The sequence below is a fragment of the Labeo rohita genome, chromosome 21 (genome assembly GCF_022985175.1).
Source record: "Labeo rohita strain BAU-BD-2019 chromosome 21, IGBB_LRoh.1.0, whole genome shotgun sequence".
Lineage (NCBI taxonomy): Eukaryota > Metazoa > Chordata > Actinopteri > Cypriniformes > Cyprinidae > Labeo > Labeo rohita.
In genome coordinates this window covers 28,849,407-28,870,972 of record NC_066889.1, presented here as the reverse complement: position 1 = coordinate 28,870,972, position 21,566 = coordinate 28,849,407, and the positions used below count along the sequence as shown (strand labels likewise).

The 21,566-nt window shown below is 31.4% G+C and overlaps 2 protein-coding genes across 3 annotated transcripts in view; one reads left to right on the top strand and one right to left on the bottom strand.

Moving 5' to 3' along the window:
• shc3 (SHC (Src homology 2 domain containing) transforming protein 3) overlaps window positions 1–12,480 on the top strand; it is a 35,002-nt gene extending 22,522 nt beyond the window's left edge. For both annotated transcript variants that reach the window (XM_051092717.1, XM_051092716.1), the window contains 7 exons: window positions 1,004–1,055; window positions 3,576–3,705; window positions 3,780–3,927; window positions 6,010–6,064; window positions 6,153–6,347; window positions 8,400–8,704; window positions 10,729–12,480. In XM_051092717.1, coding sequence (XP_050948674.1) covers window positions 1,004–1,055; window positions 3,576–3,705; window positions 3,780–3,927; window positions 6,010–6,064; window positions 6,153–6,347; window positions 8,400–8,704; window positions 10,729–10,857 — 1,014 coding nt within the window. In that variant the 3' untranslated portion in view covers window positions 10,858–12,480. The remainder of the gene's footprint in view (window positions 1–1,003; window positions 1,056–3,575; window positions 3,706–3,779; window positions 3,928–6,009; window positions 6,065–6,152; window positions 6,348–8,399; window positions 8,705–10,728) is intronic.
• A 4,211-nt stretch (window positions 12,481–16,691) lies between these two features.
• LOC127152930 (sphingosine 1-phosphate receptor 3) lies at window positions 16,692–21,285 on the bottom strand. The gene is made up of 2 exons (XM_051093837.1): window positions 21,093–21,285; window positions 16,692–18,594 (listed from the first exon to the last, which is right to left on the bottom strand). The coding sequence occupies exon 2, from the start codon at window positions 18,447–18,449 to the stop codon at window positions 17,403–17,405; it is 1,047 nt and encodes a 348-aa protein (XP_050949794.1). The 5' UTR covers window positions 18,450–18,594; window positions 21,093–21,285; the 3' UTR covers window positions 16,692–17,402.
• Window positions 21,286–21,566: the final 281 nt, after the last annotated feature.

The window sequence follows — 21,566 nt, the reverse complement described above, 5'->3', positions numbered from 1 at the left end:
AATGTGGGTGGTCATGATAATGAGCTCGTAGATTTAATCTCATAATCATGACAATTTCTTGAATGAGTCAGTTTTACAGTTTTTAATATGTAAATGTCATAATCATGACATCTTCATGTTCTGGGATTTTAATGTGTACATGTGGGCGGTCCTATGTTAATGAGCTCAGATGTCATTTCAAGAATGGATTATTTTTGTAATTTTTAATATGTGAGTGTGGGTGGTCATATGTTAAGATGCAATGTCATGACAATTTCAAGAATGGGTCATTTTTGCTGTTTTTGATAAGTAAATGTGGGTGGTAATATGTTAATGAGGTGATGTCAGTTATGTCAGTTTCACGTAATGATGTCGTAATGATGACCATTTCTTCAAAAATTGGTAATTTTATGATTTTTAATGTGCAAATACGGGCAGTCATGAGCTCAGATGTGACGCCATCACAATTTCAAATATTTACATAATAATATAGAACGAATATATTAATTGTATAATATTAATATATAGGCAGTCATATGTTAATGAGCTCAGTTGTGATGTCAGTAATGTCAACTTTACATGTAACTTATATTTTCAGTTTTTAATATGTAAATTTGGGCTGGCATATGTTAATGAGCTCAGATATGATGTCATAATGATAGTTTCTAATCATGACAATTTCATGGAAGAGTCAGTTTTGCAGTTTTTATTATGTAAACGTCATAATCATGACGTCTTCGTGATCTGTTTTTAATGTGCAAATGTGGGCGGTCATATGTTAATGAGCTCAAAGATGTGATGTCATTATCATGACAGCTGCCAAATGCGTCATTTTCACAGCTGAGTTTCAATAAATAGAGGTTGAGTTTAGAATTTCAAAATTCGTAATACATCAAACTCATTTTATAAGAGCATTAAATATCCTGGTTGCCATTATATGACATCTTTAATGCTCACAAAAGCATGTAGAAGTGGAATTAGCTCAGTTTAGGTTTAAATCATTCTCTCTGTTTTCTGTCAACAGGACACGACTGATTACGTCGCTTATGTGGCGAAAGATCCTGTTAACCGGAGAGGTATTACACCCGTCTTTTTCTTTAATTTGTGTGTCATTTTTTGGATGTTAAAATATTTTCTTATAATCTCTCCATGTTAATGTTCAGAGACAACTATAAGTAATCCTTTCTTACTTGAATTCTTAAAGGAATAGTTCACTCAAAAATGAACATTTGCTAATATGTCCTCACCCTCAGGCCATTCAAGATGTAGATGAGTTTGTTTTGTCATCAGATTTGGAGAAGTGCAGCATTCCATCAGTTGCTCATCAATGGATCCTCTGCAGTGAATGGGTGCCGTCAGAATGAGAGTCCAAACAGCTGATAAAAACATTAAAATAATCCACAAGTTAACTTCTTGTGACTTTCATTCTGACGGCACCCATTCACTGCGGAGAGTTTTCATTTTTGGGTATACTGTTCCTTTAAGACAACAACACTGTATCGGTCTGTAACCGATTTCTCTGCGGTGTTAACTACAACAATTACATCATGGTTTTTGGTGGATGGTGCAGACCTGATGATGTTCTTGTTGGTCAACCACAGTTTTAGCTCTACGGCTCCTGAGGGCCATTTCATTGTGGGTGCGCTGAAACGCCACATTCACAAACAAGCGTGATTGATCAGTCCACCACAGCCGCATTTAGCATCAAAAAATCAATTTCTGTGGCTGTTGTATCTCCGTCTCTTTTCATTTCATGGATCTTTTAACTTCCTGTCAGTGCACAGGCCACGTTTTAAAACTCTCGCTGTACTTTCTAATGCATTTTTGATGTTGTCAGAGGAAAGGTCTTGTAATGAACACTTTACAGTGGAGTGAGTCAGCAAATCAGCATCCGTTTTCGCCATCTGCTGATATCTAATACTTCAGCATGCGTGTCTTATGTTTGTGTGCATGTGTGTGTTTGTGTACCTGCATGTCACATTTATTGTTACTTCATTTGTCCTATAAAAAAGTCCTATAAAAAATATTTTCAAGTCACAGTTCACCCTAAAATGAAAAGAAAAAAAATTAATTAATAATTTTTTTTTTTTTATGCAAAGAAACGATCTTCATTTTCTTTATGCAAAGTAACATTTCTTTATATATTTCTTTTAAATTTGGCACCTTTAAGATTTTTCCCCTGTGATATTATTTTTTTTTCATGAAAATTAAACACATTTTTACTATCGAGTTCACATTACCATAAAGCAGGTTTTCCCAAACGTGGGTTCGGAAAGAACTGCTGTTTGGTGAATTGATGAAAAGCTAATAATTAAATCATAAAAATGTAAAATGAAAAAAGTATTAAATATATAAATATTATTTAAAATAATAATAATTTAAAATAAATTCACATTTACTAAATACATTTACAAAAAAAAAAATTTTTTTTTATCAGAATCAGGACTGTAAAACATGCAAATATTTTGTTAAATAAATATATATTTATGTGTCTGTTTATTTATTTATTATTATTATGATGATCACTCTGATTAAATGCTCAGTACTTTTAATGTAGTATTTTAGTGTTTTTATGCTATAATATATATATTTTTTTATTTAAACAAGCACAAATTAAATGCAGCAACCAGGATTATTATAGTTAAAAAATAAGCCATACTATTAAAAAAAACGTTTTTGTTACTTGAAATAAAATTAACTTGAACTGAAATAAAATAAAATATATAAAAAAGCACTTACTTTAATACCAAACAAATAAAACTGACATAAAGTTAATAAAAACTACATAAAAATAAAACTAACAAATAAAACTAATAAAACTGACAAAAAACAGCACAATTACTAAAATTGTCTGTAAAGTGAAAAAGAAAACAGAAAAAATATTCACAAAATTTACTTTAACTGAAATAAAATAAAATCTATTAAAAAGGCACTAGCAGCTTATTTAACTTGATGTACTAAAATAACAGACTAATAAAACTGACAAAAACACAGCAAAATTACTAAAATGTAATTGAAAAAGAAATTAGAAAAAAATAAAATAAAATATATAAAAAAATGCACTTACTTTAAGCAGCTAGTTTAACTTTATGTACTAAAATATCAAACAAATAAAACTGAAATAAAGTTAATAAAAACTACATAAAAATAAACTAATAAAACTGACAAAAAACACAACAAAATTACTACAATTTTCTTTCGAATGAAAATGAAAACAAATATTCCCAAAAAATTAACTTTAACTGAAATAAAATAAAATATATATAAAAATTCACTTATTTTATTTCAGGTTCCATTGCACTATCTAGGTAAAATGAAAAAGAAAACAGAAAAAAAATTCACAATATTAATTAAAAACGTATTAGTTTAGTATTGTAATAATATGGTAAATTATATATTTTATATGTATAAATTAATAAATACTACCATAATGTATGAACTAACAGTAATAAGAATTTATGGATTAAATGTGGTTAAGTATCATGTAACAATAAATCTTAATGGTCCTAAAATTTTCTTCTATCTTTTGATTTTGGGGTGAAATGGACATTTTGACAGGTTTGGTGAGATTCACTGACATGTCATATTTTTTCTAGCATGTCATATTCTGGAGTGCTCTGACGGTTTGGCTCAGGATGTGATCAGTACGATCGGTCAGGCGTTCGACCTGCGCTTTCAGCTCTATCTGCAGTGTCCGTCCAGCAAACCCTCGTCCATGCATGACAGGTGAGTCTTCATCTGCACCTTCAGGATTCTGATCCTGAGACCACGTTCTGCCTCTCATTGTGTCGTGTCTTTAGGGTTATGAGTACGGACGAGCCCCCGTGGACGGAGGAAGGAGAGGAGTCCGCCGATCATCACTACTACAACAGCATTCCCGGAAAGATGCCGCCACCAGGAGGCTTCATTGATGCTAGATTGACCAATCAGACGCAAGACAGCAGCCAGGTCGGCTAATCACCCGCCCACACTCGTGCGCTATTTATACCAGCCCACAGGAAGTAACCTGACCGCTGATCAATGATCACTCGAGCTCAGCTGCTTCTGCAAATGCATCTCATGTGTTTCTGTCAATATTTCTTTATTAATTGTGTTTTGGTAAATAATGAGAGTAAAGATTGTGCCACTATTCTGAGGTTTCTATACAACATAGTATTTACCTCTGTAGATAAAGAAAACCAGGTCACTAAAATCAAATGAGAAAATATTTTAAATTGAGGGAACAAAAACAAATCTGATATAAATGGTAATGGTTGCATACATACATAAAATAATACCATAAATAAATAATATATTTTTTTATAATATCAAAATGAAAAATACAGAACAATTCCAATGTTCTCACTCCAACATATAATACAAAATATAATAAATTCATTAATCACCATATTATAAATTTATTTTTTTATAATGTTAAATGGAAAAACACAAAATATCAAACAATTCCAATTTTCCCTCTCAAATATAGAATTAAATTAAAAAATGTAATTAAAAATTATTGAATAAATATATATGATATTTTTTATAATATTAAAAGGAACACTGCAAAATTCAAATTTTCTTACTCCAACTTGTAATAAATTAATTTAATAAATAAATTCATTAATATATTATAAATATTAAATTTTGTTATAATATCAAAAAACAACACAAAATACAGAACATTTCAAATTGTCCCACTCCAAAAAATAATGATAAAATAAATCAAAAAATAAATCAAAATGAACAACGCAAAACGCAGAACAATTTTTCACTCCAACATGTAATAATTAAGTGAAATAATAAATAAATACATACATAAATAAATAAATAATTTTATTTTAGATTTTTTGTTTTGTTATAATATTGAAACAACATTAAATAAATAATTAAATTAAATATTGAAACCTTCACAACATTGTTAACAATTAAATAAAAAATTTAAATAAGAAATAATTACACTACCGTTCAAAAGTTTGGGGTCAGTAAGACTTGTAATAGTCTTTAAAGAAGTCTCTTATGCTCATCAAGGCTGCATTTATTTGATTAAAAATATAGAAAAAAACAGTAATATTGCAAAATGTTTTTACAATATAAAATAATGTTTTTTATTTTTACATACTTTAAAATAGAATTTATTCCTGTGATGAAAAGCTGAATTTTTATCAGCTGTTACTCCAGTCTTAAGTGTCACATGATCCTTCAGAAATCATTCTAATATGCGGATTTATTATTAGAATGATCAGTGTTGGATAATATCAACAGTTGTGCTGCCAAATATTTTTTGGAACCTGTGATTTTTTTTTTCAGGATTCTTTCATGAATAACAAGTTTAAAAAGTACAGTGTTTATTCAAAATATAAATATTTTATAACAATGTAAATTATTTATTATTAACTTTTAATAAACTTTTAATTAGTAACTTAATACATCCTTGGTGAATAAAAGTATTAATTTCTTAAAAAAAAAAAAAAAGAAGAAAAGAAACAATAAAAATGTACTGACCCCAAACTTTTGAACGGTAGTGTATATAAATTTTAATATTAGTTTATTTATTCATAATGTTTAAATGAACAGACAAAAAAGAACAATTCTAACTTTCCTATCCCAACAAATGTAATTAAATGTAAAATAAAAAAATACATTTTGTTATAATATTAAAAAGAACGATACAAAATACAGAACTATTCCAATTTTCCTACCCCAACATATATAACTAATTTAAAATAATAAATAAAAAATAAAGTAAGAAATATTATTTAACATAACTTTAATCAAGTTACAGTTATCAGTACAGTATTAGTTATTTAAAAGAAAAACTTACATTCCACATGAGCTACTTCTTAACAGCTTGTATAAATGTTGTCATCAATAGTGTGATTTTATTTTTAGCTATAATCAACTGTGGCATTGCATGATTCATTAGATGACTTCCTGTAGTGTGGACTCTCTTTCCTGTCTGTTAGTGTATGTGGACTCCATCAGGTCAGTGATGAGGAGGTGTTTCATTACTGTTGATGACTCACATGCTGTTTGCTGTTGTCCACACAGGCCGCTGGAGTCGACCAGACATACTACCAGGGCCGACCCATGTTCATCCAACAAGGTACAGTTCTCCTTTATTTTCTCTGTGTTCACATTCATATGTCATTTTTCAAAATATCTTAATGTTTCTGTTTACGCCTTTCATTTAGGGTCCTGTGACATATACAGTCTCCCTGAGGTCAAAGGTCAAGCCCCTAAAGCAGGAGAAGTGCCCACGTATGTGAACACGCAGCACATCGACACGCAGGTGTTGGCCGCCCTCCAGGGAGAGTCAGAGACGCTGTCGGATTCGGGCACGAGCGGGACAGCTAAAGACAGCCCGAGGAAGGACCTCTTTGACATGAGTACGAGTTACAGTCGATTCATTTCTAACACTGCGGTTCGTTTTACAGCGCCATCAGTAGGTGACACATAAAAATGCAGTTCATGACACAAAAGGGTTTTAGATTAAATTAATCTGAAAAAAATATTTTTTTACTTTTAATCTGTTTAAATGGTTGTCAAAATGCCTGTCCTGGCGAGTAATCTTAGTCTTAATCTAAAGTATGTCTTAACTGAATATAATAATAATCATTTTAACATAATCCAGGGCTCTACACTTCTACCTTCTAATCAATAATCAAACAATCTGATCAAAAATTATCCTTCCCTTTAAAAACTGATATTTGACTCCTTAAAGTGATTTACAGGGGAATTTTGGCAGTAACTTGCTAATCATGCTAGTAACATGTTAATAACTTGCTAATCATGCTTAAAACATGCTAGTAACTTGCTAATCGTGCTAGAATCGTGCTAGTAACAGGCTAATCATACTAGAAACATGTTAGCAACATGTTAATAACTTGCTAATCATGCTTAAAACATGCTAGTAACCTGCTAATCGTGCTAGAATCGTGCTAGTAACAGTCTAATCATGTTAGAAACATGTTAGCAACATGTTGATAACTTGCTAATCATGCTTGAAACATGCTAATAACTTGCTAATCGTGTTAGAATCATGCTAGTAACATGCTAATCACGATAGAAACATGCTAGCAACATGATAGTAACGTGTTAATCATGTTAGAAACATGCAGACAACTTGCTAATCATGGTAGAAACATGCTAGCGACCTGCTAATAATGCTAGAAACATGTTAGCAACATGCTAACAACTTGTTAATCATGCTAGTAACTTGCATATAATGTTAGAAACATGCTAGCAACCTGTTAACCATGCTAGGAACATGTCAGCAACATACTAGGAACTTGCTAATCAAGCTAGAAACATGCTACCAACTTGCTAATCGTGCTAGAAACATGCTAGCAACATGCTAACAACTTGTTAATCATGCTAGTAACTTGCATATAATGTTAGAAACATGCTACCAACCTGTTAACCATGCTAGGAACATGTTAGCAACATACTAGGAACTTGCTAATCGTGCTAGAAACATGCTAGCAACATGCTGACAACTTGGTAAATATGCTAAAAACATGTAAACAACTTGTTAAGCATGATAGCAACATGCTATTAACATGTTAATCGTGTTAGAATTGTGCTAGTAACAGGCTAATCATGCTAGAACCATGTTAGCAACATGTTAATAACTTGCTAATCATGCTTGAAACATGCTAATAACTTGCTAATCGTGTTAGAATCATGCTAGTAACATGCTAATCACGCTAGAAACATGCTAGCAACATGATAGTAACGTGTTAATCATGTTAGAAACATGCAAACAACTTGCTAATCATGGTAGAAACATGCTAGCGACCTGCTAATAATTCTAGAAACATGTTAGCAACATGCTAACAACTTGTTAATCATGCTAGTAACTTGCATATAATGTTAGAAACATGCTAGCAACCTGTTAACCATGCTAGGAACATGTTAGCAACATACTAGGAACTTGCTAATCAAGCTAGAAACATGCTAGCAACATGTTAATCATGCTAGAAACATGCTACCAATTTGCTAATCATGCTAGAAACATGCTAACAACTTGGTAAATATGGTAAAAACATGTTAACAACTTGGTAAGCATGCTAGCAACATGCTAGTAACTTGCTAATCATGTTAAAAACATGCTAGCAAAATGCTAGTAATTTGGTAATAATGTTAGAATCATACTAACAACATGTTAATTATCTGTCTATCTATCTGAAAGATTGCATTCAAACTTTAACCTTTTAAAATTACTTTAAACTTCAAACTATTTCAAACTGAAAACCATCAAACTTAAAACTTTCTGGTCCGGCTTTCTCAAGCCAACTTAAAGTTGGTCTTGACAAACTTTTTTATCTAGTTCATTTGTAGTATTTCAACTTGTAACTCACCATGAAAATAGCCAGATGAAATATAAAATCAGCACATGAAATAAAAATGTCAAATGTTTTGTTTTCTCATGCCATCAGAGCCGTTTGAGGACGCCATCATGACCCAGACTTCGGCTCCTTCAGCCTCAGAGCTGCATAAAGCGGCGTCCGTGGATAACTCCAGTCCTCTGCTGATGCGCGCGGCCGCCCTGAGAGCTCAGGAGGAGCTGGAGGACCAGACGTGGTACCACGGAGAGATGAGCCGCCGTCAGGCCGAGAAGCTGCTGCTCCACGACGGAGACTTCCTGGTGCGGAAGAGCACCACAAACCCGGGCTCATACGTCCTGACGGGGATGCACAACGGCCTGGCCAAACACCTGCTGCTGGTCGATCCGGAGGGAACGGTGAGAGCGACCTTCACCCATACACAGCAAATTCAACTTTTATCAACAAGATTGGGCTGAAAAATTGTTGTATGTAGCATTTCCTAAAAATAAAACGCCTACTTCAAGCAGTGATGAATATGACCAGATTTTAGCAATATCTAATTAAAATTTATTGAAATTTCACAAATAATTACAAAGAAATGGTACATTGAATTAAACATGAAATTTTGAAGTAGAAAGACTGAAGTACTATTTTCTTGTAAAACAGTCTTTTTTTTATCTTGTTTTGAAAACTGCTTTTACAGTGTATTGAAGTAAATATATTTAAACTCTAGAAAAAATGCTTCTATTTTAGGTTCTTTTGTAGTTTAATCTAACTTTGAAGTTGAAAGTAAAACACCTGGAGTGAAAAGTTGTTCTCCAGCGTGCTTTGAGATGTTGCAAAGAGCATTTTTAGCTTCTTCAGCACATCTGTGTCTGTACAAAGAGTCATATTATCAGTGACACTCATTTGCGTAGATTTGATTAGTCACACAGAGATACTGCAGAATCTGAAATAGATCTTAGATCTTTTTATATCATAACTTTATTTAAAACATTTCTAAATCCTAAGACTGTTTCAGGTTTGAATGAAAAAATACAGTATTTCCAAAGTGGAGTTTTGGACTTTTTTTGTTTTTGAAAGAAGGGTCTTCTGCTCACCAAGGCTACATTTTATTTGATCAGAAATGCAGTAAAAATAGTGAAAACTTATTACAATTTAAAATAACTGTTTTCTATTTGAATATATAGTAAAGTGTAATTTATTCTTGTGATCAAACCTGAATTTTCAGCATCATTACTCCAGTCTTTAGTGTCACATGATCCTAATTCTAATATGCTGATTTGCTGCTCAAAATGGGTATCATCATCAAATTAAACTAAAATTAAAACCATAAAAATATTAAATAATTATTTAGTCTTGATGCCATTTTCATTTAGTTTAAGTTCTAAAATAACAAAAACTAATCTGAAATATATTTCTAAAATTTTAATAAAATCTGCATAGTGTGTTTTATAGTACATATATTTTTAAAAAATGTTTTAAATATTTAAATACGTTACATTTATTATACCGTCAACATGCTTGTTGTGTTTTTCTTTAAATCCACATTTCAGATAAATTAAATTTGTTGTTTATTTTTCTGTTTAGAAAATAGCATGAAAATATTAACTTATAAAGTTATCATGAATAAGGGTTAATCTTTCAAGAAATTGACCCCAAAATCAAAAGATATTGAAGTGTAGTTAAATTAAATGATAATTCAAATTAAATGAAAATAATGCAAAACATGTTAAAAGTTCCTACAAACAGGCTTTATTTTCTTTATGCTGAATATTATTCATTGATTTTTAATGAATTAATTAATTTGTTATTTATTTATTAGCTTTTATGTTATTTTTTATTATAATTAAAAAATATATTTATTATTTTCTGATTTCTGATTTTTTTATTCTGATTTAATTTGTTACATTTTTAACGAAAACGTACTAAAATGAACTAAAAAAAAAAAACACACAATAAAATACTATTAAAACAAACTAAAATTATAATAAAAATAGTGTATAAAACCCAAATCAAATTAAAACTATTAACAAAAATTATAACAGTACATAGGCACCAAAATAGCGCTGGTGCTCAACAAACATTTCTGCTTATTATCATGATTGAAAACAGTTGTGATACCTAATATTTTTATGGAAACCATGATACATTTTATTTTTCAGGATTCACAGATGAATAAAAAGTTCAAAAGAACAGCATTTATTTGAAATATTAATCTTTTGTAACATTGTAAATGTCTTTCCTGTCACTTTTGATTGATTTTGATCAGTTTTATTTGTCCTTGCTAAATAAAAATATTAAGTTCTTTAAAAAAAATAAAATAAATTACTGACCCCAAATTATGAAAAGGTAGCGCATATATATATATATATATATACATAAGCATCTTTCTGTCATGTGTGCTTAAACTCTTCAATTAAATTTGTGTCTCCTCAAGGTCCGGACGAAAGATCACATATTCGAGAGCATAAGCCACCTGATTGGCCATCACCGCGACAACAACCTGCCGATCGTGTCGGCGGGAAGCGAACTGTGTTTGAAGCAGCCGGTGGAAAGAAAACAGTGACGACACCCGAAATGACGCGGGAGGCTCACGGCGCCGCTCTTTTACGAAAACAAACACGCTCAGATGACTGAATCTCCGTCGGAGAACACGTGACGGTTGTCCAACTGCGGGACGGCGTTTTTAGATGGACGATTTTAGCCTGGACGACGTGAAAGCGCTCTCACCGAAAGCCGATTTCTAGAACTGACAGTTATTTTATTGCGCTGGTTGAGAATCTCTATTTTTGAAGACGACGGCGGAGGATTCGGGACAGTTTGGACGAACTCGGTCTCCGTGAGGGATGCGACGAAAACTAGATAAAGAGTATTTTAGAATAAAAAAAGTTTTAGTTTTGTCTATCAAGCACAACCGGATTTTCATGTTCGTTGGTAAGAGATAGAAGGAAAACTAATATTTGAGAAAACGTAAATGAAAAACGAAAAAAAAAGCAAAGCTGTTTATATCGACCTATTTTAGGAGTTCGTCCTTTACTGCAGCTAGTGTGCGAGATCATTTGGTAGCTTCTATCGAATCACTGCTTTTCAGAGGGAAGATGACGTGAATGTGTTTGCTTTAACAGAAATCACACTCCGACATGCTGCACGAACACACACACGCGAACACACACACACACGGCTTTAAAGTACCTTCATTTTTCTATGACGTTGAAACCTGTGGCACTCGCATGACTTAAAACCTTAATTGTACTTGTGGTCATTGTTGGTAGCATCCAGAGCCCCAGCGGAGGTGCTTTTGTGTGCTCACAATGTAAGATATTTATGCTTTTCCCAGTATCCATTGAGTTTAGCTCCTTCTTTAAACGTGTCAGAGGTGTGTAGTCGCTCGGCTCGGGCCTTTACTTTATACCTTGGATGTTTCTATCGGTTCTGACTTTCATGGTTTGACTGTGGGCTTCACAAACACACACACTCACACTGGTATTATTATAATTCTTCTGATGATGATTATTTTAAATTAAACGGTTCTAAATGAATAGCACAATCAACGCTTGTCTGTGTGAGAGACGCTCTGGTGTGGTTTTGCACAGTCTGATTACTGGACAAACTGGAATATTACTGGATTCTTCACCGTTTTAGAACAACGAGTCATATTTATTATAGCGTAAACATGCTTTTGTTGCGTTTTGTCTTTCAATTTAAATCCACATTTCAGAGAAATGAAATTTGCATCTGATGCAGTTCATGTTTAGAAAATAGCACCAAGATAGAAACATAAAGTTAGCGTGGATGAGGGTGAATGTCAAGAAATTGACCCAAAAGAGGCTTGAAATGTTTTATGCTAAATATAATTTTTCTTTTCTTTTTTTACATTTTTATCTGATGCCATTATTGTGCATGAGGGTGAATCTCAGAAAAATGTCAAGAAATTGACCCCAAAATCAACAGAAAATTACATTTTTGTCAAACTCTGTGAAGCGTAATTGGCTTAAAAAATCTCTATGGTAAATATATTTTTTCTTTTTCTTTTTTTTCAAATTTTTATCTGATATAATTTCTGTTTGGAAAATAGCACCAATATATGAACATGCAGTTATTGTGCATGAGGGTGAATCTCAAAAAATGGCCAAGAAATTGACCCAAAATTATATTTTTGTCAAACTCTGTGAAGCTTAATTGGCATAAAAATAATTATTGTGCATGAGGGTGAAAAAATGTCAAGAAATTGACCCCCATAAAAAAACATTTCATGCTAAATATAATTTTTCTTTTTCTTTTTTCAAAATTTTATCTGATGTAATTACTGTTTGGAAAATAGCACCAAGATATGAAAATGTAAAGTTATCGTGCATGAGGGTGAATCTCAGAAAAATGTGAAGTAATTGACCCGAAATTCACCCAAAAGAGGCTTAATTGGCATAAAAATAATGCAGAAAAAAAAAGAAAAAAAAAACATTTTATGCTAAATATAATTTTTCTTTTTTTTTTTTACATTTTTATCTGATACCATTATTGTGCATGAGGGTGAATCTCAGAAAAATGTCAAGAAATTGACCCCAAAATCAACAGAAAGTAACATTTGTCAAACGCTGGCATAAAAACAATGCAAAAAAAATTCTTTATGCTAAGTATAATTTTTCTTTTTCTTTTTTTTCACATTTTTATCTGATATAATTACTATTTGGAAGATAGCACCAAGATAGGAACATGTAAAGTTATGCATGAGGTTTAATCTCAAAAAATGTCAAGAAATTGACCCAAAATCAACAGAAAATTACATTTTTATCAAATGCTGTGAAGCTTAATTGGCATAAAAATAATGCAAATATTTCTTTATGGTAAATATCATTTTTCTTTTTATTTATTTATTTATTTATTTATTTTTTTTAATCTGATATAATTACTGTTTGGAAAATAGCACCAAGATAGGAACATATAAAGTTATCATGCATGAGGGTGAATCTCAGAAAAATGTCAAGAAATGGACCCAAAATTATATTTTTGTCAAACTTCGTGAAGCCTAATTGGCTTAAAAATAATGCAAAAAAAAAAAAAATTCTTCATGCCAAATATAATTTTTCTTTTCTTTTTTTTTTTTTTTTTACTGTTTTCTGTTTGTAAAATAGCACCAAGATATAAACTTATGAAGTAATCATGCATAAGGCATGTCAGGAAATTATATATATTTTTTCTTATAAAGATATTGAAGCTTAATTGCCTTGAAAATAATCAAAAAAATTATTAATGGTCTTTATTAATTGGTAAATGAATGGTAAATAATTAATGGTCAAACAGGCTTCATTTTCTTTAAAGTAATATATTTTATTTTCATCTTTTATGCTATTTTTATTTTAATTTTAAAATATGAACTAATTTTAAAATAAAGGTGAATCCAATAAAATTTCAAAAAATTGACCCCAAAATTATATTTGTCAGAAAAATATTAGTGTTCCTACAAACATGCTTTGTTTTCTTCATGCTGAATTAGTAGTCTAGAATGACAAAGACCAGCGTGCAGTTTCATATTCGCTCTTTTCTTTCTCTAAATTTTAATATAATCGTTTAATATCGTTTGCATAGTTGCATCACTTTGAATATTGTCATTCGCACACAAACACAACACGTGATATTTATGTATTAAATTTTGTCATATTTAACTTTGGAAATGATGTGGAGGCATAGGATGAATTAATAATATAGGTTTAGTTTTAAATTTTAATTTCAAATTTATTTCAATTTAATTGATTAAATACTAAATAACATACAAACGAAAATAATCTCGATCTTCACATTCTCACTGCAAAATTTACAGCACAAGACTTCATCAGTGCTTTTACATATGCATATATATATAAAATGCATATTTTTTATTTAAAAAATATAAAAGTGAGTCAAAGTTGCATTATTATTAGCCCAAACTAAATCATATTCGTGACAAAGACACAAATCTTTACATGATATTTTGACAACTTTCTAGCAAGATTGCTGAAGGATTTTTCCAGTGATGGTCATTTTCCCCCAAGCATAATTTCACTTTTATTTGTTTATGTAATGTTAGGGAAAGCTGTTCTGTTATATTACACAGTGGTGGTTGAACGGTTTTCGTAATGCCACAACGAAACAACCCTAAATCTGAATTATTCATTACTAAAATACGATTCATTTGCAAACAAGCATTGCTTTGCCATCCCGAGTTGTGTTAAGGAAAACGTGCCTTTTATTTATACTATCGTGCTTTTCTCTCGAAAGGGCCGTAGTCGAAGCACCTTCCACTGAGCGTTTGATCACAGGCCATAAACAGGAGACAAAATTCAACCCAAGAAAGCCCAAACCGTCTTACAGGTCCAATCTCTGCTTGTATGAATTATTCCTATTCTTTATGATTGGTGGCAATAAAAGAATCATGTGTATTACTGTTTGATTACGCTGGTTACTCGGCTGAATCTCACCACGTTCAGTTCATATTTCACCCTAAATTCCAAAATAAGTTTATTTATGTTATTATTATCTATTATAGATTTTATCTCTATTCAATTGTATTGATTTTACATATTTATATATATTGTGTAGCTCGTCTGTGTCCACCAGGTGGCGCAAGTGCACTGTTAATATTTCCTTACACAGAACTACATAGGTTTAAATCATTACGCTTTTAATCTTACAATACATTTACAGCAGCGTACATGACTCCATACGGACTGATCTTGCATGAATGCTCTTTGGTAAAAGTTTGATAAGTTATTTCAACAAAAATCAACAACCTATATACAACATATCATACAGAGTGAAGTGTAAAACATGCTAGTATAATATATATATAACAACACCTGGGATAAAAGGCTTTAGGTATACAGATAGTACATCATTTAACATAGCACTATATAAATACTGACAAATAGGATTGTCAAATTAGTTTATATGTCCTGACTGTACAGATCAGCTACAGTTAATGCAAAAAATGATTTTCTTGTCAGTATGTTTGTCTTTTTTCAGTAGAAACGTCTAAATGTTTTTGCTTGAAACAAGAAAAAAATATCTGCCAATGGGATAAGAAAAACAAACATAATTCAGAAGTGTTGTTTTAGTTCTTGAGACACTATTAGAGTTTTAGTAATATTTTAAATCATTTTTTATTTTTATATTTGCTGTGGGTTTTGGTCATTTTAAGTAGTTTTTGTATATATAGTTTTATCAATGTTCATTTCTGTTTTACTTAGTTTGTAATTTTATTACAAAACTAAATTAAAATGAGAAATGTTGCTTTGATAACTAGTTTTAATTTTATATTTTATTTTATTTCAGGTAATGTTTATTTGATTTAATGCAACAAAAAATCTTTTTTTGTTTTAATTTTAGCTTTAAATTAACTAGTTAAAATATTTTATTTATTTATTTATTTTTATTTATTTTTTTTTTTTTTTAGTTAACATTTATTTATTTCAAGTAACTTTTTTTTGTTTTACTTTTAGCTTTAGTTAACTAGTTAAAGTTTTTTATATTTTATTTTAGTTTAGTTTAGTTATTTTATTTCAAGTAACAATGTTTAGTTGTTTTAATTTTAGCTTTAGTTAACTATAGTTAAAATAAAGTGTTTTTTATTTTATTTTAGTTAACATTTATTTTATTTCGAGTAACAATGTTTTTTAGTTGTTTTAATTTTAGATTAAATAACTAGTTAAAATAATTTTTTTTTAGATTTTATTTTTATTTTAATGTTTATTTTATTTCAAGTAACAATGTTTTAGTTGTTTTAATTTTAGTTTTATTAACAAGTTAAATGTTTTATTTTAGTTAACATTTATTTATTTCAAGTAACTGTTTTTTGTTTTACTTTTAGCTTTAGTTAACTATAGTTGAAATAAAGTTTTTTATTATATAAAATATTACGTTTTTTATATAAAATGTTTTTTTTTTACATTTTATTTTTATTTTAGTTTTATTTAACAAAAATGTTTTTTATAATTTATAATAAGTTTTTAATTATTATTTAAAAATTATTATTTTTCTTACCCCACTGAAAGACATTTTTCTTGTTTTAAACATATTCTTACTTAATTTTGGTACATTTTTTAATAAAACAACTATCAGAAGTCATTTTGCTTTTCGAGTAAATGTATCTTAATTTAAAAAAATGTAAAAAAAAAAATAATAATAATAATAAATGCACTGAAAAACAAGAAAAAAATACGTTTTAAACGTAATCTCACATTTTTTTTTCATAAAACAAGACTATTAGAAGTCTTTTTTGTTCTCAATATATAGTAGTTATATATAGTAGATATATAGTAAATATATCTTGACTTACAAAAATGTTAAAAAAAAGAAAAATTGCACTGAAAACAAGACAAAAATACTTTTTTAACACAATCTCACTTAAATTTGGTCACTTATAGTTATATATAGTAGATATATAGTAAATATATCTTGATTTACGAAAATGTAAAACAAAAAATTGCACTGAAAAACAAGACAAAAATGTGTTTTAAACATAATTTCACTTAATTTTGGTGCTTTAAAAAAAGCAAAAAAAAAACAAGATTATCAAAGGTCATTTTGCTTCTCAAATAAATATATCTTGATTTACAAAAATGTAAAACAAAAAATTGCACTGAAAAACAAGACAAAAATATGTTTTAAACATAATTTCACTTAATTTTGGTACTTTAAAAAAAAAACAAAAAAAACAAGATTATCAAAGGTCATTTTGCTTCTCAAATAAATATATCTTGATTTACAAAAATGTAAAACAAAAAAAAATGCACTGAAAAACAAGCAAAAAATATGTTTTAAACATAACCTCACTTAATTTTGGTACATTTTTTCAAAAAACAAGACTATCAGAAGTCTTTTTTTCTTCTCGAGTAAATATATCTTGATTTACAAAAATGTAAAACAAAAAATTGCACTGAAAAACAAGACAAAAATACTGAGTAAAAAACATTTTCTGCAGTGTAAGAACAGATTAGTTGGGATCTCAAACTGCTTTCCGCTGTTCAATATGCACTTAACATGTGCTGATGCTTTATTGCACACTTCAAAAGTGCACACTAAACTTCTATAGCATGCACTAATGCTGTAGTGTGCATTTTAGCAAACGCACTAAGTGCTTCAGCTTTTGTTAGCTTGATCCTGTGTGTTGGCGTCTGGGTCGTCCTGCTCGGCCGCCCGCTGGGAGTTAGAACTAGATTTGCTCCGACTGGGATCCGTATTCTGCTTGCACCCCACCGAGCCGTCCCGCACCAAACACCCGCAAACGAGCCTGTAAAACGCCCGGCGCATCTCCCTGCTGGCCAGCGTGTAGATAACAGGATTCATGGCGGAATTCAAGACGGCCAATGCGATGAACCAATCGGCTTCGAACAGAATCGGGCACTTTTTGGCCTCGCAGGCCACGTCGACGAGAAGCAGCACGAAGATGGGCGTCCAGCAGGCGATGAAGACGCCCACCACGATGCTGACGGTGCGCAGGAGGGCCATGGAGCGCTCGCAGTTGCTGTGCTTGGTCACCTTGCGGCTGCTGCTCTTGACCAGGACGTAAATGCGGGCGTAGAGGACGGAGATGGCCAGAAGGAGCGAGATGAAGATGGTGATGCAAAATGCAACGTAGCTCTTGCTGTAAAGAGGTAAGATGGTCGAGCATTGAGGAAGAGCCTCCAAACAGTTCCAGCCTAAAATAGGCAACGCTCCCAACGTGGTCGCGATCAACCAGCACATTCCTATCAGCAGAAACACCCTGTAGTTTTTGCTTGCGTCGTAAGGCCTCATTTTGATCATCGTAAGGTGGCGTTCGATCGCGATCGCCAGTAGGCTGAATATAGACGCGCTTAATGCTACAAACATACTCCCTTCGCGGACAAACCACTCGGCTGAAGACAAATGCAACGTCCACTGTCCTGACATCAGCAGGTTGACCGTATAAGTCACGCCGGCTAACAAGTCGCACAAAGCCAGGTTGGCGATAAAAAAGTACATCCTATTATGAAACTTGTGGTTTTGCCAGATGGCAACTAGCACGATTAAGTTCTCCAGGACGATGAAGCCGCAAACGACCAAAAACACCACCGTTTTGGCGTCCAACGGGGCGCCTTCGGTGTCATTGCGATTGTCTAGTTTCCCCGTGTAGTTGTAATGCAGGGAAATGTGTTGGTTGATCATTGCAGCACTTCCAGCGGACCAAACAGGAGCGGATCGGACAGGTAGGACGGTCACGGATGGGTGTTGGCGAGCGGGTCGACTGCTTTCCTCAGGGTTTATCGGTCAATCATCACCCTGTACTGTCATGTCGGTGGCACACATCTGCCTGTGGAGTCAACCAGATGTGCTTTAAAATGAGTTGAACTTAAAAATAGAGGCTGTAATGACACCATTTCACAATCCAGCCAGATCTGGATTTTGTTTCAAGACTATCAAGCATAAAATATCCAAAGCTGCATTTATTTAATTTAAATACTGTAAAAATTGTGAAATATTATTACAATTTAAAATATCTGTTTTCTATTTGAATATATTTTAAAAGGTAATTTATTTCTGTGATGCAAAGCTGAATTTTCAGCATCATTACTCCAGTCTTCAGTGTCACATGATCCTTCAGAAATCATTTGATGATTTTTTGATTAATAGAAAGTTCAGTAGAAATCTTTCTAACATTATAAATGTCTTTACTGTCACTTTTGACCAATCTTGCTGACCCCAAACGTTTGCATATATACGCTAAGTGGTACTTTAAGGTACTGTACAATACTGGTCAAAAGTTTGGGGTCTGTATTTTTTGATGCTTTTGAAAGAAATCTCTCTTTTTGCTCACCAAGGCTGCATTTATTTAATTTAAATACTGTAAAAATTGTGAAATATTATTACAATTTAAAATATCTGTTTTCTATTTGAATATAATTTAAAATGTAATTTATTTCTGTGATGCAAAGCTGAATTTTCAGCATCATTACTCAAGTCTTCAGTGTCACATGATCGTTCAGAAATCATTTGATGAATAGAAAGTTCAACAGAAATCTTTCTAACATTATAAATGTCTTTACTGTCACTTTTGACCAATCTTGCTGACCCCAAACGTTTACATATATACGCTAAGTGGTACTTTAAGGTACTGTACAATACTGGTCAAAAGTTTGGGGTCTGTATTTTTTGATGCTTTTGAAAGAAATCTCTCTTTTTGCTTACCAAGGCTGCATTTATTTAATTTAAATACTGTACAAAATCTTAAATATTATTACAATTTAAAATATCTGTTTTCTATTTGAATATATTTTAAAATATAATTTATTTCTGTGATGCAAAGCTGATTTTTCAGCATCATTACTCCAGTCTTCAGTGTCACATGATCCTTCAGAAATCATTTGATGATTCTTTGATGAATAGAATGTTTAATAGAAATCTTTTTAACATTATAAATGTCTTTACTGTTACTTTTGATCAATTTAATGCATTCTTGCGCAATAAAAGTAGTACTTTCTTTCCAAAATTAATCTTACTGACCCCAAACTTTTGCATACATATGTTAGAAGTCCCGTTATGCTCACTAAGGCGGCATTTATTTGATTAAAATACTGTAAAAATTGTTAAATATTTTTACTATTAAAATAGCTGTTTACTATGTGAATATATTTTAAAATGGAATTTATTTCTCTGATGCAAAGCTGCATTTTTAGCATCATTACTCATGGAATATTTGATGAATAGAACATTCAAAAGAACAGCATTTATTTGAAATAGAAATGTTTTCAACATTATAAATGTCTTTACTGCCACTTTTGATTAGTCTAATGCATTATTGCTTAATAAAAGTACTTTATTTCAAAAATTAATCTTACTGACCCCAAACATTTGCATATATACGCTACTGTACACTACTGTACACTAATGTTCAAAAGTTTGAGGACGGTATTTTTTAGTGTTTTAGAAAGAAGTCTCTCTTTATGCTCACCAAGGCTGCATTAATTTGATCAAAATACTGTAAAAAATCTGAAATATTATTACAATTTACAAACGGCTGTTTTTTATTTGAATATATTTTAAAATGTAATTTATTTCTCTGAGGCAAAGCTGAATTTTCAGCATCATTACTCCAGTCTTCAGTGTCACATGATCCTTCAGAAATCATTCTAATATGCTGATTTGCTGCTCAAGAAACATTTATGCTTATTATCACAAGTGAAAAATGATGAATATTTTGTGGAAATGTTTTTTAAAGGATTCTTTGATGAATAGAAAGTTCAACAGGAATCTTTTTAACATGACAAATGTCTTTACTGCCACTCTTAAACAATTTAAAGCATTCCTTGCTGAATAAAAGTAGTACTTTCTTTCAAAAATTAATCTTACTGACCTCAAACTTTTGCACAGTAGTGTATTTCAAAGAACACCGTGGTACTATCCTCTTAGAAAGTCAATCTTAAACTTGTAGTTGCTTCTTGGAATATAGTATCGTCATTAGCTGGTTAAGGTGGGCACGGTGGGTGGTCAACCAGCTACTGACCAACCATTAACCAGCTATTATGCTTTATATTAACCCATTAACCATCATCTGAATTTTCCAACAGGCTACTTTTTGTTAGAGTAATATGACATGCATTGCATGCACATTTAATATTCTATAATCCAGGATAATTCGATGCACAAAATTTGCTTTGTCGTTTGCATTGAACTTGCTGTGATGCGCATGATTGCAAATTGGACAATCATTTAAAACCAACCTATTAAAATAATATTAGTATGGCATAAAATTAGTTTAAATATCTGGCATGCATCTGACAAGTAGTTCCTGCATTTGATTAGGCTACTTACCATCACATATCTCGAACCGCAGAGTTTCTTCACTGAGACCCATTCGTGTGGAGTTTTGTTTAAATAGGAGCTGTTATATTTCCATCTTTAATGTGCAGACGTTCAGAGCTCAGGAAAGTGATCGCGCGTGCAAGACGCACCGTCTGCGCGTAATGGAACAAAGTCCTTTCTCTACACCCGCATGTCTGCTGCTCTTTTCCTGCGCTGTGTCTGCAATAGACAGCCCACGACACACCTCCCACTGTCTGGAGCAGAGCAGCAGTTCTCGGAACTATATTCAACATATTATGTACAACATATTTTTATGGCATATTTAGAGGTCTGTTATTTCACAACTAAAGAAGCGAATAGCAGCCAGCAAATATGTTTAAAAAATATTTATTTTTTACATTTTAAAAATTACATTTTTTGTTTATAGTTTTCACTGTAGCTTTAACAGCTACTCTGATTGTTTTTAGAATGACAAAATAATAA